The 17,527-nt window shown below is 41.0% G+C and overlaps 1 protein-coding gene across 1 annotated transcript in view; it reads left to right on the top strand.

The window, feature by feature from the left end:
* ANKMY2 (ankyrin repeat and MYND domain containing 2) overlaps nucleotides 1-17,527 on the top strand; it is a 35,906-nt gene that overhangs the window by 13,747 nt on the left and 4,632 nt on the right. The window contains exons 3-9 of the mRNA XM_084858644.1: nucleotides 2,476-2,614; nucleotides 5,813-5,911; nucleotides 8,305-8,465; nucleotides 9,257-9,471; nucleotides 11,446-11,581; nucleotides 15,127-15,255; nucleotides 16,553-16,694. Of these exons, the coding sequence (XP_084714770.1) occupies nucleotides 2,476-2,614; nucleotides 5,813-5,911; nucleotides 8,305-8,465; nucleotides 9,257-9,471; nucleotides 11,446-11,581; nucleotides 15,127-15,255; nucleotides 16,553-16,694 (1,021 nt within the window). The remainder of the gene's footprint in view (nucleotides 1-2,475; nucleotides 2,615-5,812; nucleotides 5,912-8,304; nucleotides 8,466-9,256; nucleotides 9,472-11,445; nucleotides 11,582-15,126; nucleotides 15,256-16,552; nucleotides 16,695-17,527) is intronic.

A 17,527-nucleotide genomic window follows, 5' to 3' on the forward strand; every position in this document is an offset into this window, starting at 1 on the left:
TCACCAGGTCAGGTGCTTTGGTCAGTGTCTCTCTTCACCCTGCCACCTTTAGGCTCTCACCCACAACCCTCTCTTGGTGTGTTGTGATGCTTCACCACTCTCTCAATTGCTGCCACCAATAACCCTTTTAGAGCTGCTTTCTTTCTTTTTGGTAGCACAGACCAAGCAGCCAGCATGTGGGGGTTATTCCACAAAACCCTTCCTAACAACTAAAAAGGACACTGTCTTTTAAAACTGAAAACAAAGAAAGTTTAGTTGGTACAATGGGATTGGGAATAGGAACTGGGTTGGGATGAGGAAAGGATATCAGGGATGATGATTAAAATAAGTCAACACTATAAACTACACAATATAACTCTTGCTTTTAGCTCTATAGTCAAAACATCTCACACTCTCTCTCACACTGTCTGACACACTCTCTATCCCACAGACTATCTCACTAGATGTTCTTACTCTTATCTCCCAATCTCAACTCCGACTCCTCTAGCTGTACACAATCTACCTTCCTCTCAGACTCATTTGACTCTCTAGAAGCAATCCCCCCACCTTTTTCTGCACAAGTGCTCATCCAGTCACGCTGCATTCTGCTCTCACTCAGCCACTCCCCCTTTCTTCCACTTGCCAAACTGTCATTCTTCCACCCTGCCAAACCCCTGCCCTGTCAGTCATTTCAGATACATACCAACCACCATACATATATACAAACCTTTACCATTCACACACTTTGCATGTGGAATCGCCACACCAGGTCCTAACATTTCAGCCCAGTTCACCAGGTCTTAGAAACAGAACCTAGGATTGGGCTAAGCAGTTCACAGCCAGCTTGGTTCTCAGTGGCTGCAGCCAACAGAGGTATCAGGGACAGGGAGATGGTTCAGCCTCTCCCTGGGTTGTCCCCAGGGATCGCGCTCTACTTTCTCCCTTGCAAGTGAGTGGTTGCCAAGATAAGTGAATGGGATGAAACGTGCTATGCTTGAGTGTGCTATTGCAGTGAGGACAAAACCTGCTCTCCATCCCTGACGAGGGAGAACCTACAGAAGAATAGAGTGTGCTTCTGTGTGCAGAGCACACAGAGGTAGACTACACATCTTTGGCCTGTGATATGAAGCCTACCCATTTCATTTCATTTGTGTCTATAGCTGAAGCTTTCTGGGCAGTTCACAAAAATTAAAAAAACATTAAAATACATTAAATAAAGTATCAAACCATTCACATAATGATATAGAACAAATAGCACACACAACAACATATAGCTAAAACAACTTAAAACAATCAGCCAGAGACAATCAAAGAGACTGCTTACATGCTGCCAAAAGCCTGAGAGGAGGGCAGTTTTAACTTGGCACCGAAAAGATGACAATATTGTCATAATCATCAGGGACATTATTCCAGAAATGGAAGGCCACCCCCAAGAAGGCCCTCTGATGATGATGGTCCATTGGTAGTAAAAAAATAAAGGCAGTCGTCCTTGAAGTTGTTGGCTAAAGCAACCCACTAGTAGCATAAGGCATTTGGATATAGTGATTCCACAGTGGTTTCCAGTATTAGTCTTCTGTCCTTTTAAGGTGCAATCCAAGGCATGTTTAGACAGAAATAAGTCCTACAACTCCCAGCAGCCATGCTGGGAGTTGTAGGGCTTATTTCCATTTAAACGTGCCATGTTGGGAGTTGTAGGACTTGGGACTTATTTCTGTCTAAACGTACATAGGGTTGCTCCCTTAGAATCTTTATTTTATAACAACCCAAATCAGTTCCTTGTTTGTGGACAAGGAATTTGAATTCATCCTTCTAATAGCTGGAGCTTTTATTAACTAATGCCTCACCGTTAAAATAGTTATATAGGGTTTAAAAGCGTAACTACTTCAGTGTAAGTTGATGATATGTTCCTTGTCCTCCTGCCTTTTTTTTAAAAAAGTGAAATCTTTGGTATTGCGGCTTCAGAATTGTTTAGCTTTAATTGTTGATCGATCTGAGATAGGTAAGGGAGCTTTATTATGTGCTGATATACCAATAGCTAGGCATATTTGTTATTACAAAAATATAAACTGAAAAGTTTTTTCAATGCCGTAGTCCTTAGTATAAGAATTACCATAAGCATGTATTAGAAAAAAGAATTGCAGCTGCTACGTAGAAAGTTTCTCAAGTTTCATTCTCATTAAAAGCTTGCCTAATGTCATTAAAGCTGAATACATACAAAGGTATCCTCTGGAAAAACAGGGAAAAACAAGTTTGTTAAAATCTGGATTGTATTGCGTGGATATAGTCAAGAATATTCTCTTGAGGCAGTGTAACAAAGCAAACATCAAATTATGATGCTTGGAGAGCCACCTTTTTATTTTAGCAGCTCTTCAGAGTTTGCCTTTTTTGTGTCAGCCCATGTAGCAAATCAATACTGTGTGCACTGGTATTGAAATACCACTGGAGCAGAAGAAACAGATATTTTAAAACTCTTGCATTTATTTCTTCACTCATTAGCACGGCATGACCCCTCTTATGCACGCAGCATACAAAGGGAAAGTTGACGTGTGCAAACTGCTGTTGCGACATGGAGCTGACGTAAACTGCAATGAACATGAGCATGGATATACTGCCCTGATGTTTGCTGGGCTCTCGGGTAAGACACATTTTTTGTCTTTCCATTAACTACACCTTCCTTTTGGTGCCAAGAGAGGAACCCATTGTGTCTTTCTCTGTCTATGAAGTGGGGTTGGGTTTTTTGGTTCAGTGCCATTGAGCTACAGGTAAGGTAGCTTGCCTTCTACTTAATAAGCAAAATTAGGCATGGTCAGTTTGATCTGATGTTTTACTATTAATGTTGTACTATAGTTCTCTTCCTAATGATGTATTCTTGATTTTTAAATACATTGTATTTTCTTTTTATTGTACACTGCTTTAGTGGTGGTGGTTTTGTATTAGAAAACTAATCAGTAATCTGACAATTGGTAGTTGGATGCAAATTTTGAACTTGGAATGTGAATGACCCAGTTTTGTTCTTGTGTGTCATTTCTGTCTGCCGGAGGGGAGATTGGGTAGAGATGTTGATAAATAGTTGTACAATGTTTCTAAGCATGTTTGTGTATCTTGGATGCTTCCTCATTCTTATGTCATCCAAGTTTCTTTGAAAAAGCAGCAAAATAACTGTAGGCTAGGAACCAATTTACAAGTTTCCCTACCATTGAGGGAATAGACAAAACTGGCCTTTGGAAGAAGGAAGTAGGCTCTATTTACTTGGCCACTAATTCAGGTAGCATTGGTTGGACAGCGTCTCCTGGCACTTGCTTATCACTTGTCTCACTTTTGCAAGGAAAGATCTCCAGGAACTGCTGTTCATCTCAAGCCAATGTGTTCTCCATTCACTTTGGAGAGAGTTCTCTGAGGTTTAGTTTATTGAATGTATATATCATTTCACACAACCAAAAAGAGTCCCAAAACAATTTACAAAAAAGTCAAAATTCAAAGAACACAGTAACATATTCATTCTGAGTAAAACATCCCTACCCTTTCTAATGGCTTGTGTGACACTATCTCAGAAGAGAGGGTAGATTGATTTTAAATCTGTTTTCTCAGTTTTATGCATGCTAACTGTTAGCTCTAACAATTTTATTAAAGATATTGCACTACAACTAAATACACAGTGTTCGAGCAGAATCTCACATCTTTCATATAGTAGCCAACATGGCACTGTGGTACTTACTACTGGCTTAGTTAGATTTGTTTGGCCTTCTCGGTATGCATGCAAGGATATTAAGCAAAGCACTTGTTACTTGAAGGCTAATGCTGCAATCCTATGCTCGCTTGTTTGGAAATGTCCAATAAACTAAATGGGATTTCACTTCAAAAGCAGACACGCACAGAATTGGGTTGCTAGTGTCAGAATTTTCAGGAAGCAAGAGATGATAGTTACTGAACAAAATACCTGAGTGAAACGAAAAGTAAATGTCCTTGCTGTGTGATGAGTAGTGTCAGAAATATTCATTACTTTGAAAAATGAATGCACAGGTGTTTGAAGGGCACAAAATAGAAGTATAAGGCAATCCATATGGGCCCTGTGGATGACATCTCCTGGATTCTAGTGTCTGTGATGACTTGCTAGTTCTTAGGTCCAGTAGGAAGCCAAGTATGATAAATAAATATACACAAGGTTGTGTTATTATAATATTATAATATAACAACAGTTATTAAAATTGAGTTACTACCATTTTAAACATAACTTAAAAAACAACAGCAAATTGTCTAACCACTGGGATGGGGAGATGGAATGCATGGTTTTTCTACTCCAGGGCCATTCCTGGTTGGTATCTTGGATGATATAGAACTGTGGTAGGCAAACCTGTTGGGCCTGTGGGCACCTTTGGCAATTTTAGGGACTGTCCAAGGCACCACCACCAAGTCACAAAGGACAAGTAACCTGTCCAAAGGAGTGAGTACAAGGCAGAGGTTGAGTCTGAGTCCCCACATACTAAACAGCATCTTTGAACTCTGTTTAGTCTTTGAATCCAGTTCAAAGACTAAACTACATCTTTGAACCATGGGTTTCACAGAAGGCAAACTCTTTTTTTCTTCCCCCACCCCAGCAAACCCATTCCCCCCATCTCTTTGTCTCTCACACTGAATCTCCACACCATACACTCTCTCTCACACCCTGGCTCACCACCCTGGCTACCTCCTCATGGCCACTTCTGCAGTGTTCGAAGACAAATTCATCCATGGTGTATTCCCAAGTCTAGTTTAGGAAAGAAACAATAGCTGGCACTCATAGTCATATAAGAAGATCATACATGTATCTATTTTGACGGGTTTACAGTTGTTGGGGAAATTTCAGTTAGTAGTGGCTTCCCAAGGAGCATAAATCTGGCAAAATAGAGGTACACATTATCCTTGCTTGTGACTGCTGAGTGTTTGGTTGGATTTTTTAACCCTACCCAACAGCAGACTCATGTAAGGAAAACATCAGGTATGATGCAGGATAGATGTAAATATAACATAAATTGGAGAGTTATTTTAAAAAGCTCTGCCTCAAACTAGGGCAAATATCTCTTTCAATACTGACATAAGCCCTCCTCCCCTTATCTACCCACCCACCCTCACCATTGGTTTTTGGTATTAGTTCTCATTGACACCAACATATAATGGGGAAAGTACAAGAAGAGCAATACTAATAAAGGAAAAGGCTGATTTCCTTTTGCAGGTGAATAGACTAATCTCGCTGTGGAAATACTAACTTGTAACTTATTTGGTGATCTGAATTCCTAGTTCTAGTTAGGAGGACACAGTAGTGCTGTCTTTTAAAAGAAAAACAGATATTAGCAGTAAGTATTTCTTGTCTAGTGCTACACATGGGAGAAAGTTAGTGTAGCTGTGAGCACTTGATGCCAGTGTGAATTGATTGTGTATAAAAGAGGCAGAGTTGAACCTAAGAGAAAGTAAGGGTGCAATCCCATGTGTGTTTAGTTTGGGGGGGCGGGAGTCCTAAACTCCCAGCACTCCCCAGTCCTGGTAGATGGAGGACTTTTTTTCTGTCTGAAAATACATAGGATTATACCCTAAATGTTTTTTTAGTTTTTGACAAGTTGCCAGCTACTGAGTAGGGGGAAGGATAGTAGCTTTGCATGCACATGCTATGCATGCAAGAGGCCCCAGTTTCAGTCCCTCGCATTGCCAGGTAGGGCTGGGAAAGACGTCTGTCCCAAATCCTGGAGACCCACTGCCAGACAGTATAGCAGGCAATATTAAGCTAAATGGACTCCAAAAAATCTTTACTTGACTGAAGCTTTTGTACAGACTTATAAAACTTGGTCTCTTCTATATTCAGGCAACAAAGAAATTACCTGGATGATGTTAGAGGCTGGAGCAGAGACAGACGTCATCAACTCTGTGGGGAGGACAGCAGCTCAGATGGCTGCCTTTGTGGGTAAATGGAAAGGCGCTCCTATGTTTCATTAAGGCTATGAGATTAAATAGCTTGATTTCATTTAATGTATTGATTGTTATTAATTTTTTTGAAGTAAGAAACATTCGCTACCTTCCTCTTAATACAAGGGGAAGTCTCCATTTTGGATTAAAAACATTCGCTGTGTGTTTGCTAATTTACTCGAATCCTCCTCTAACATTAATGGGTGGAGGCCCAAGGAGGCTGAATTCAGAATCAGCAGGAGTTGGACACACAAACTCCCCTAATACAGAAAGCCACCTTGTTTTAAGCTGAATCTAGATGAGTGTCAAATTTGGGCTTGGCTTAAAATGGGGTTTGTCCCCACTGCTAGCCAGCTTTCCCTGTCAGTTTTTCCTCACCCAGTTCCCAACAAAAAATCTTCCCCCGCACACACACTTTTTCTTTGAGAATGGGGAGACTGTAAGCAGCAGCATGGAGTGGACATCGTGGGCTGAAAAGCTGCATGTAAATATCCGTATACATAATTAACTGATGCTCCTTGGGAGTTTTCCATTTAAGTATACACCATCAAGGAAAAAACGGTTTTTGTTTATGTGTTTGCCTGGGAAAGGGGGTGGGAGGGCTGGCATGGAGCAGCACCACCCATTAATTTATTTAAGCTTTCTCAAAAAAAACTTCGTAGTTTTTCAAAGATTGTACACAAACACATACACAGGATTGTAAGACAATTAGAGTTTGTCTCATCCATTAGTGTCACTTATAAAAATGGCCTTTAGACTGAAGGCCCTGTAGACAAATGATTGAAATTTGTAGCAGAGGGAAGTCTACAAAGCAGCCTGACACCTACAGTTTATTCCATGGATCACCTTCCATCTTGGGGAGAATCACCCCCACGTACCGCATCCACCAAATATCAGTCTGAACAGTCCTTGGACAAAGACGTGGTCATTTTCTTTCTAATATAATTGTCAGTCTGCACAGGAAACTTTGCAATCTGTGTTTCTAAAAAAGAAACGCCTATTCATCAGACTTAACCAGTAAGCATTCTGCCATCAGTTAAAAGGTGAGCAAACTGCAATCATATAATGTTTCTATGAGCCACTTTCAAATGTGGTAATGAAATGCAATATCTTCAAGAAGGATTAAATCCTTGCCGGATTCCCAGTGCCATATGGACATTGTTTTTAGATTTAATTTGTACTGTTGTAAGGGAAAAACTGGAGGCTAAAATTTCAGGGTCCCTGGTATTGAATACTTAGGCACACTTAGTTTAAACAGCCTCAGCTTGGCCCTGATGTTGTAGATGAGGTTCCTTTGGGGACTGAGAGTGTGTGTTCAGATTCACACAGATTTACTTAAATTCTACAAATAAGGGCTAGAACAATGACATAAACTAAATGTATTTATTAAAGAAGGAAAAAGTTTAACACACACTCAAACCTTCAGCCAAGCAAAGCCATACCTGTACATGCTGCAGCTGAATGCCAATGCTCACACCTGTACTTTACCAGCAAGGGGAGCCTCCTTTTTCTGGCAAAGATTTGGAACTTTAATTACAATACAGGATCCACCCCACCCCCCATTGGAGGTCTTGTAACGAGGAGAAAGACACCCTGTCCCATTATGCATGGACTTCAATACTCTTTCAAACTTGGTGACCTCCTTCTTATTACATATTTTAAAATCTTGACATTATAGGTCATCCTGTTACCAGAAAATCAATCCTTTTGTCCCCAATATCACCTCCCTCCTTTATGTAAGGTGTTGACTACAAAACAGGACTAAGTTCTCCTTTTATGTGGTCAACAGCTCCTTTTTTCTTCCCTTATCTCTAGACAGAGGAATCCCAAACCACAACTGTGTTCTTTTTTGTGACCCCTTACCTTTTTACCCAGTTTCCTTATAAGGAAGAGACAGTTGATAACCTTCCAACTGACAGGATATCTTTTATCAATTTATATATGGCATCTAGCAAACTTCTAACAAAATAGATTTTGCTCCCCTACTTACCCTGTTACACATTAGCATTAACCCCCTCCCCGATAAGCACCATCTCCTACCCCTTAAACTCTAAACTCCTCATACTCTGTATTGTACCCAAATGTAAATTGCAGGGCTCAAGAAAATCCTGACACTGTGAAGCTGAGCAAATAAACTCAAGCCTATAAAGTGGGGAGTGAGTTGTTTAGAACTGTGGGTCTGAAATGCATCTTAAAAGTTGCTTTACTCATTAAAACTGACAAATAATCTCTAGAGCTTAATGAGAGAGTATTTTTGCTCTGTTGCTCTGTGGTTTATTAGAACTGTACTTCCTCCTCTCCAAATGTGATTAGTTCTTGACCAGCTTCATGTGTTTATCATTTGTTGGGGTGTTTTCCTCTCACCATAAAGATACACCATTCTCTTTTTAGGTCAACATGACTGTGTAACTGTTATCAACAACTTCTTTCCTCGGGAAAGGCTAGACTACTATACGAAACCACAAGGACTAGACAAAGAACCCAAACTGCCAGTTAAGTTGGCTGGGCCTCTGCATAAGATCATTACAACTACCAATTTGCATCCTGTTAAGGTATAGTATCCTTACACTGGCTTCTCTTCTTCGCATATTGCCAAGTAATTTGAACCTTGCTGAATAAGCTCAGCCCCCTAAGGGGAGTATTTAACCTGAGGAGTGGGGTGGCAAAATTTGACCTGTAGCTAATTCATGATTTGGAGTTCCCTTTTTGACATGCCATAGATCCGGGCCCTGCTTCCAAAATACCTCATTTTCACATTGTGAGATATTTATGAAAATAGGCTCCATGTGAAACATTTGAAAGGTTACCACATTGGGGAGAGAAGCATTTTCATTGCTATGGTAACCCAGGTTTTGTTTTACATAGGGATTTTTCACTGAGGCATATACATCTTAAGAACTGCCAGCTTCGTTGAACCTGTAGATTGGGTGTCCATGTTTCTTGCTTCTGCTAAACAAAATCTCATGAGCACTTTCATGAAAATGAAGAGCTTGGATAGGTTTATGTGATATTCCTCTTAGCTATGTAATAGTTCCTATGAAGCCCCGTAGCTTAAAAAAGGGCCTGGTGTTTGTGTATTAGAAAGTTATTTTCAGCTACTTTATCAAAGATGAATTCATTTTTTATGATCCTCACTTCTTGCAATCAGTATGCATGTACAGTGGCACTAAAATAGCTCAGCCATTTTAAGTAAAACAACTTATTTATTTATGGGAAAAGATAAAGAGCAAGAAGTCCTATTATGATGAGCCCATAGCAGTCACCTGTATCACCTGTTTTAATCTATTCAGAATAAACCCCCTACTTGTTAGATACAGCTCTTGTTAATGTTTCCTTCCTATAGATTGTGTTGCTAGTGAAAGAAAATCCTCTTCTGGCAGAAGTCGAAGCAATGCAGAAATGTTACGGAGTGTTGGATCTGATTTGTGAGAAGTGCATGAAGCAGAGGGATATGAATGAAGTCCTGGCAGTGAAAATGCACTACATTAGTTGCATTTTCCAGAAATGTATCCTTTTCCTTAAGGAGCGAGAGGATAAATTGGATGGATTAATCAAAAGGTATGGTCTTATCATAAATGACATTAAATCCATTCCAAATGGCGTCTTGTTATTTTATGTCTAAGGAAAGACAGGTTGCTTATCCATGCCATTCAAGTAGTTACCTGTGCATATATTAGCTCTGCACAGGTACAAGAGCCATGCCTTGTTTTGAATGTACTTGATCAAACTGGAATTCATTTCCCTTCCCTGGGAGATCTTCAGGGGGCTAGGGGTAGGGTGAGTGCCTTGCTGCTCAGTATCCTTTAAACAGCCATATAAGCAGCACTGGAGCAGTGTTCACTATGGTTATCAAAGGTTAAGGGCGCAATCCTAATTAGATAGTTGTCCACCTCTGACTTCAGAGGCGACCGCCTATCCAAAGCAAGGCAGGAGAGGCACGAGGGGATCATTCCCTCCGCACCTCTCTTGCCTTGCTTTTTTTCGCTAAACAGCCGTTTTCGGCTGCCTAGCGGGGGGGGGGAAGCAGGAGAGGAAGCTGCCGTATGACACGTTGGATGTGTCGTACACGCAGCTCCACTCTCCCTGCCCCAGAACACACTCCCCCCGAATGCCTCTTTTCAGTTGCTCCGTGCTCCTCTTGTGAGCACGGAGGATGGGGCTTCTCCACGCTGCCTCCAAGGCAGCGCGGATGAGGTGGAAAGTCAGATTTCCAGGAACCAAAATATGCTCTTTGTCGGTTCCCGGAAAACAGCATATCCTATGGCCCTCTAGACAGCGTCTAGTGGCCATAGGATTGGTCTCTCTGCCATTCTTCAGATGGGAGGGACAAAAAAAGTACTCTTCCTCTTTTCTTTACTCATAAACGTTTTTGTTTACTCATAAACATCCCCCACTCATATACATTAGTCTTGCCAAACAGAAAGGGGTTCTGCTCTTCTCTGCTCTATCCTATCTCCTCTTAGTGACCCTCCCTTCCTGCTCCATTCTATCAGCCCTCGCTCCCTCTTTCTGGGCTTGTTGGCAGGGCCAGGTGGCTGCCATGTTGTCAGCATGTGATGGCTACCTGCACGTTTCCCTTGGCAAATCTATTTGCCTGGCATTCCCCTGACTCTGTAGTGGTGGCACAATGTTGTGGTATTTACGTTGCTGGGCTGAACTTGGTTTGCTTTTAATATGCTCAGATAGCAGGGGGCAGTAGGTGAAGAGAAACTATATATATCTTGGCTGGCAGCGTATGTCTGGTTATGTGAATTCCAAGGTGAACGTCTGAAGGTAGCTGGTGCCAGGACAGCAGAAGCGCACAGCTTGTTGGTGTATGGTGACTAGGAAAAGAGCCTTCTCAGTGGTGGTGCTATATCTGTGGAATTTGCACCCCACAGAGGCTCCCCTGCTGCTATCATATGTCTCTTTTGCACCAGGAAAATACTTTTTTTTTTATTTGCCCAGGTCCTTTAACCTTTTAGGGTGCAATTTTATGCATGTTTAGACAGAAAAAAGCCCTACAATTCCCAGCATGCCCTAGCACGCTGGGAGTTGTAGGACTTCTTTCTGAGTAAACATGCACAGGATTGCGACCTTAATCTCCTCAACTGTACAATAAGATTATTTTGGGGATGCTCTGCTCTTCATAGCAATCATGTATTGTATTGTTATAACCATACTATAAGCTGCCCTTGGATGGGCAGGATATTAAGTAAAAAGCACTACATTACAGTTGCCCATGGCTTTTGTAGTAGAAGAAGAAAGCACTCTTTATTTAGTTGGAAGTATAGTTAACATAAGTTTACCTGGCATAAGACCTGAAATACATTATCATTTTATATATTTTAAGTTTTGCACACAAGGCATTTCTGTGTTAGCAGCTTTTGTCTCTCTCATGGTGGGGGCATGCAATAGGAACATTAAGTCCTTGCCTACATGCTACACCATAAGTAAGGAAGGAAGCCATGTGGACTATAAACAAAGGAAGGGATTTGTCCAAAAGCACTGGCATGACTTCCTTTTCCTTCATATTTGCTTTAATAATTTCAGCCTACTAAAAGGCAGAGACACAGATGGCTTTCCAGTATATCAAGAGAAGCTCATCAGAGAATGCATCCGAAAATTTCCTTACTGTGAAGCTACCTTGCTCCAGCAGCTTGTGAGAAGCATTGCTCCAGTTGAAATTGTGAGGTTATCTATTTGAATATTTATTTTGTTTATTTAATACATCTCTCTGTCTCTGTGTTCTGCGTCTATTTGGCAGGTCCACAAGATGAATTGATTCATTTGAAAATACATTTTGACCTGTTTTCTTTTTTTTGAATATATTTTTATTTATTTTATCTTTATAAATGAAATAATACCAAAAGTATCAACAACCTGCTCAATACTACTATTTCCCAACAATACAATATTCTGATGAGGACACCACAGTAACAAAGAGAGAAGGAAAAAGAAAAAAAAAGGGAAAGGGAGGAGAAAAGGAAGTGAAGAAAAAAGAAGATTCTTTCCCCTTCCCTCCCCCTCCCCTTTAAAGAATTAAGTTTAAACTCCAATATCCCCCAGCCTCCGATGCCATTCTATTTTAAAAGCTATATCTATAACCTTAACAATCTTACAGCTTAATAAACAACCTTACGTTTCAATATCACATCATCAGTCTTATATCAAAGAAACAGGTCTACAGTTCATTCCCAGAAGCCTATATTATTATATAGTGTTATATAATAGTAAAACTTAATATAAACCTTCACCAGTCAGTAATATATTTTATACTAGATATATTATCTATTTTGAAATAAAAAATATAAAGAAAAGCAAGAAAAAACAAAAGATGAAAGAGAGTAAATGAATATATTTATAATCATTTATCTTCTGAGCTATCCTGGATCATGTAGACTAAACTCAAACAGTTAACAAAGCTTGTTTAAAGATTCCAGTTCATGGGGTTGTAACAGAATTGTCACGCATTTTTACGTTCAGCCATGCCTCTGCCATTTCATGATTTTGAAACTTCTTCATCTGGCCTTCAGACACAATACAAAGTGTAGCAGGATATTCTAAGTAATATTGTAAGTTCATTTGTTTTGCCATATTTTTTGCTTTGATAAATTGCCTTCTTTTATTTGCCACCTCTTTGATGTAGTCTGGAAATAACATAACTTTATCTTGTTTCCAGGAAAGGCTTCCACCCTCTCTTGCCAAACGCAGGATATAATTCTTTGTGGAGACTTTTGCAAATTGAACTATGTTCGTGTAATCAGTCCCTTCAGCATTTGGCGCATGCCTGCTCAATATCAAGTAAATAATCAGATGGGATAGGGAATATCTCATGCAAAAGTTTATCCACGAAAATAGGCAATTTTACATAATTAGACAGATTTTTAATCCCAGTAATACGTACATTGGATCTCCTCGTGAAGGCCTCCAGTTGAGAAATTCTATCAGAGGCATTTTTAAAACAAATTTGTGTCGTAGTTTCATTTCCTGCCACTTGGTCTTCTAGCTCATTAATTTTTGTCTCCATTCTTTGCCATGACACATTAATTAAATCTATAGCTCCTTGCAAGGCAGTGATGGAATTTTGGATTAAATCCAACCTTTTGGCTTGCTCCGTAAATTGCAAAGATAAAATCTTTATCAGAGTAAATAATTCCCCTGTATCTTCTGTTCTCGAAACCTTTGGCACATGGGGTGTGGGGGGAGTTGATGCCAGCTCCTTCTCCTTGGCGCAGACATGTTTCTCTCAAACAGATCTTACAGGTCCTCAGATGTTCTCAAATATTGTTAACATTTCTTAAATCATCCCTCAGAAGTTGCTGATATTTCTTAAAGCATATATTATTATGGAACATGTCAGCCCTGTTTTCTCCTATGAAATAGGAGTCTCAGTACAGCTTTTTGCGTTGGTAAAGCTCTGGGGAGGTAATCCTAGAATCCAGGCCCCCCACTATCTTGTGGGGGATACTTTTCTCCAAGATGTTATCCAGAGCTGCCTCCCCCCCCCCCATTTAATTCCAGCGGGGAAATGAAAAGGTTTTTCAACCTTTTAAAAAGCTGTTTGAGAAAGCTCCCACGAAGAACCCGTGGGGAAGCTGCCAGAGCGACATTGGTTCCAACCAGAAGTCCAAACTCAACTCCATTTTGACTTGTTTTCAAGAACTGTGCTTGGTGCAGAGTAAAAATAATTGGGTTTGAGTTTCCTCATATTGTGATAGGTATCCACTAATTCACTCTCTAGGGCAAGGGTGGACAACTTGTGGCCCTCCAGACGTTTTGGCCTACAACTCCCATGAATCCTCCCCATTGGCTATGCTGGCTAGGGCTGATGGCGGTTGTAGATCAAAATATCTGGGGGCCACAAGTTGTCCATTCCTGCTCTAGGAACTAGGGTTCCTTCTTAACTTGATATCCTTCTGGAAAGGGGAGGAGGGATTTCATATCCAGGGAAGCTTACAGGCTGAAGCATGATGCTCTTTGCCTTCAAGCAGCATGAGACTCAAGATGCCTTTGTCTGCTTGAAGGCTAGTGTGATTGGAGCCCCTCTTCCCTGAACATCTGGCACGTGCAGATGTTTGGGAGGAAAAATGGAATCAGTGGCAACAAGCCAACCCCAAACTTATGGAGACCTGGGTTGATTTTTCCCTTCCTAAAAATGTTCTGTAGTTCTTAATATAGTTACTAATTAGAAATTCATGGATGTTTCTCAGCATTAGTGGCTTCCCTTACAGACTTACAGTTGTTTGGTATTTTTTAAATGAATGCTTAGCTGAAATCCTGTAAAATCACCTCAGAGAACCTCCTTTTTTAAAAATATAAATGAATAAGAGCCATGTGGGGGAGAACCGGTGGGGGAGGGGGAGGGAACAAACCAGGAATTACTAGAAATAAGTCACAATTTCTTTGCTCATCTGCCAGACCAATCCTGGCTTGTTCAAAAAAACATGGTTAAAACAAATACTGGCTTAGTGTTGCATGTGTCTTTGTCTTCCACTCCAAGATCTGGTATACATGCAAAAAGGAAAATAGTAAACAGAAGGGGAAATCTAGGTGAACTTTTCTTTCTGAAGCACCTCTGACGGTTGTGGAGATCTGGGTGGTCCAGCAATGATGTAAGCTGTTGCTGCGGTCGTCTTAAAAATACACACACGCCCATTTAATGGCCAATCTGCAACCAATATCTGGACAGGCTTAATATCTGGACATTGCTTAAGCTAAAAGAAAATTATTTGGATACCTTTTCTTCAAAAAGTAAAAAATAGCAGAAGCCTGTCTGTTTTTATTCACCTGCTATAAACCTTCACGGCATGGCATTCATATAATTAGGCTTATTTTTATTTCTTGTAAAGACAGTAAACATCCTGCCAATCTCTTTCTGCTCAAGATGGCAATAAATTAATTGCTTAATCCTTCACTGTGTATTTTGTGAATATAAGCAAATCATCTTGTTACAAGAATGTCATCACCGGTTCACTTCATGTTAAGCAAAGTTAATATCGGAGAGTGACAAAAGAATTTCCCTGCTTCTTCCCTCTGTATGCTAGGCAAAGGACTTGAATGCTGGATTTAATAACAGCACAAAGTGCTAAAGTATACACTGAAGTTTAACAGACTTCCTTCTGAATCTCGGTTTTCAGTGTTGTAATGTTCTAACTGGGGGGCAGGGAGGGGGGAGCACACATGGACTCCTGCAGTGACTTACTCTGTCTTTATTTTTGTATTTTTCCCCAGGGCTCTGATCCTACAGCCTTCTCTGTACTTACACAAGCCATTACTGGCCAAGTGGGCTTTGTGGAGGCTGAATTTTGTACAACATGTGGTGAAAAAGGTGCAGCCAAAAGATGTTCCATATGCAAAATGGTAAGAATCTACAGGTAAATACCACTGGTAGTTTGGGATTCTAGCAACCCATTTTGCTGTTATCACCTATTTGGAGAAGACGCCAGCATATCAACATTTTACTGATGTTATATCTTTCTATATTCTGCAAAATCCTTTAGAGCCCCTAAAGCAGGGGTCAGCAACATGGTGCCCACCAGTGCAAACACACCCCAGGACACCTTCCTTGGTGGCTGCCAAGGTGCCCTATTCTCCTACTTAAAAGAAAAAAAATCAGCACATTTTATTACCAGCAACTGGGATTCCTGTGAGATAGGTTTCTGTTGGTGCTGAAAACTGTGAGCTCAGAGGAATCAGAATAGTAGGGTTGGAAGAGGCCTACGAGACCATTGAGTCCAACCCCCTGCTCAGTGCAGGAATCCAAGTCAGAGCATCCCTGACAGATGGCTGTCCAGCTTCATCTTGAATACTTCCAGTGTGGGAGAGCCCACCAGCTCCCTAGGTAATTGGTTCAATTGTCATATTGCTCTAACACTCAGAATGTTTTTCCTTATGTTCAGCTGGAATCTGGCTTCCTCTAACTTGAGTCCATTATTCCGTGTCTTGCACTCTGGGATGATCAAGAAAAGATCCTGGCCTTCCTCTCTGTGACAACCTTTCAAGTACTTGAAGAGTGCTATCCTATCTCCCCTCAAAAGCGCTATCCTATCTCTTCTCAAGGCTAAACATGCCCAGTTCTTTCAGTCTCTCTTCATAGGGCTTTGTTTCCAGTCCTCTGATCATCTTTGTTGCCCTCCTCTGAACCCTCTCCAGCTTGTCTGCATCCTTCTTAAAGTGTGGTGCACAGAACTGGACACAGTACTCCAGATGAGGCCTAACCAGTGCTGAGTAGAGGGGAACTAGTACTTCAGGGGAACTAGTGAGTAGAGGGGAACTAGTACTAGAACTAGGAGTTGTTGAGTGGGTTGGGGCTCAGATCCCACCTCTGCCTTGCATTCAGTCTTTTGGGCAGGTTACATGTCCTTTGCTACGCCTGCCATGGGAACCATTTTGTGATGCCCAAGACAGTTTCTCAAATTGCCAAATGTGCCTGTGGCCCAAAAAGGCTGCCTACCCCTGTCCTAAAGTAAAAATGAGGAAATAGCTACTGGCAGTTCAGTTGCCAACTGCATGAGCAAATGGAAAACAAACCGTTGTTAAAATAAGCCAGTTATTAGAAAGTTCTGATTTTCCGTACTGAAGTGAAAGGATGCTTCCTGTACCCTGGGTGATTCAAATACTGCATTTCAAGACAATACCATATTTTGTTCATCCTCAGGTGATCTACTGTGAGCAGAACTGCCAGAAAATGCACTGGTTTACACACAAGAAAGCATGCAAGACACTAAAGGATGCCTATGAGAAGCAGGAGTTGGAAGCTGCCAAAGAAAAAAAGCAACAAGAAAGAAAGCAAAAGAGAGGTTGAGACGCATTGTTATTACAGTAGCATTCATGATACTGTCCCTCATTGGTTTGGGAAAGGGACCTTCAAAACGACATTAGTAATCATGTATTGCCTGATCTCTCGTGTTCCTTTTAACATTGGTTGTGTCCTAAAGAACAGCACAACGAGTTCCTTACAGCAGTGTGGGCTTTGGGCTTATGTTTATCAGACTCCACCTCCCCATTCCTATGCCAGATGGGAAACAACTTTTGAAGCAAAGAGGACTTTCACAAAACAATTTGTGGTATGGCATGTTGTTCAGTGGGAGTGTGGTGGGGGTGGGAGTGGATTTTTTTTTTTTTAATCCACTAGTCATAACCAAGCCCTTTCAAATTGCTTTTTGGATCCCGGACTTTGTCCATTAGATAAGTGCTAATTATTGCCCCTTTAAAGCTCTAAATGGCTTGGGACCAGGATATGTAAAGGCATGTTTCCACCTACACAGTCCTGCCCTACTCAATCCTGCCCATCTACTGAGCTTATCTAGAGAAGTGCCCTTGCATGTCCTGCTCGCATCTGAATCACAGGGAAGTGTGGGAGGGCATCCTACAAAGGATGGTTGTAGGACCCATCCTTTGGAACTTCCTGCCTCAAGAGACTCGCTTGGCCCCATCTTTGTTGGCATTCCAGTGTCACTTGAAAACTAACTTGTTTTCAGCAAGCCTTTGGCCTGAACGACAGATCAGACCTTGCTGGCTGCTGCCTTCTGTTATAGTTCTTGGCTTTGCTTTTTACATGTTTTTTTTTTTTCAGTAGATTCCCCACTCCCTCAACTTTTCATATTAGCTGCCTGAGTGGTTCAACCTTTGA

The sequence above is a fragment of the Heloderma suspectum genome, chromosome 5, assembly GCF_057233095.1.
Source record: "Heloderma suspectum isolate Gila_16-S chromosome 5, 16-S_ref, whole genome shotgun sequence".
NCBI lineage: Eukaryota > Metazoa > Chordata > Lepidosauria > Squamata > Helodermatidae > Heloderma > Heloderma suspectum.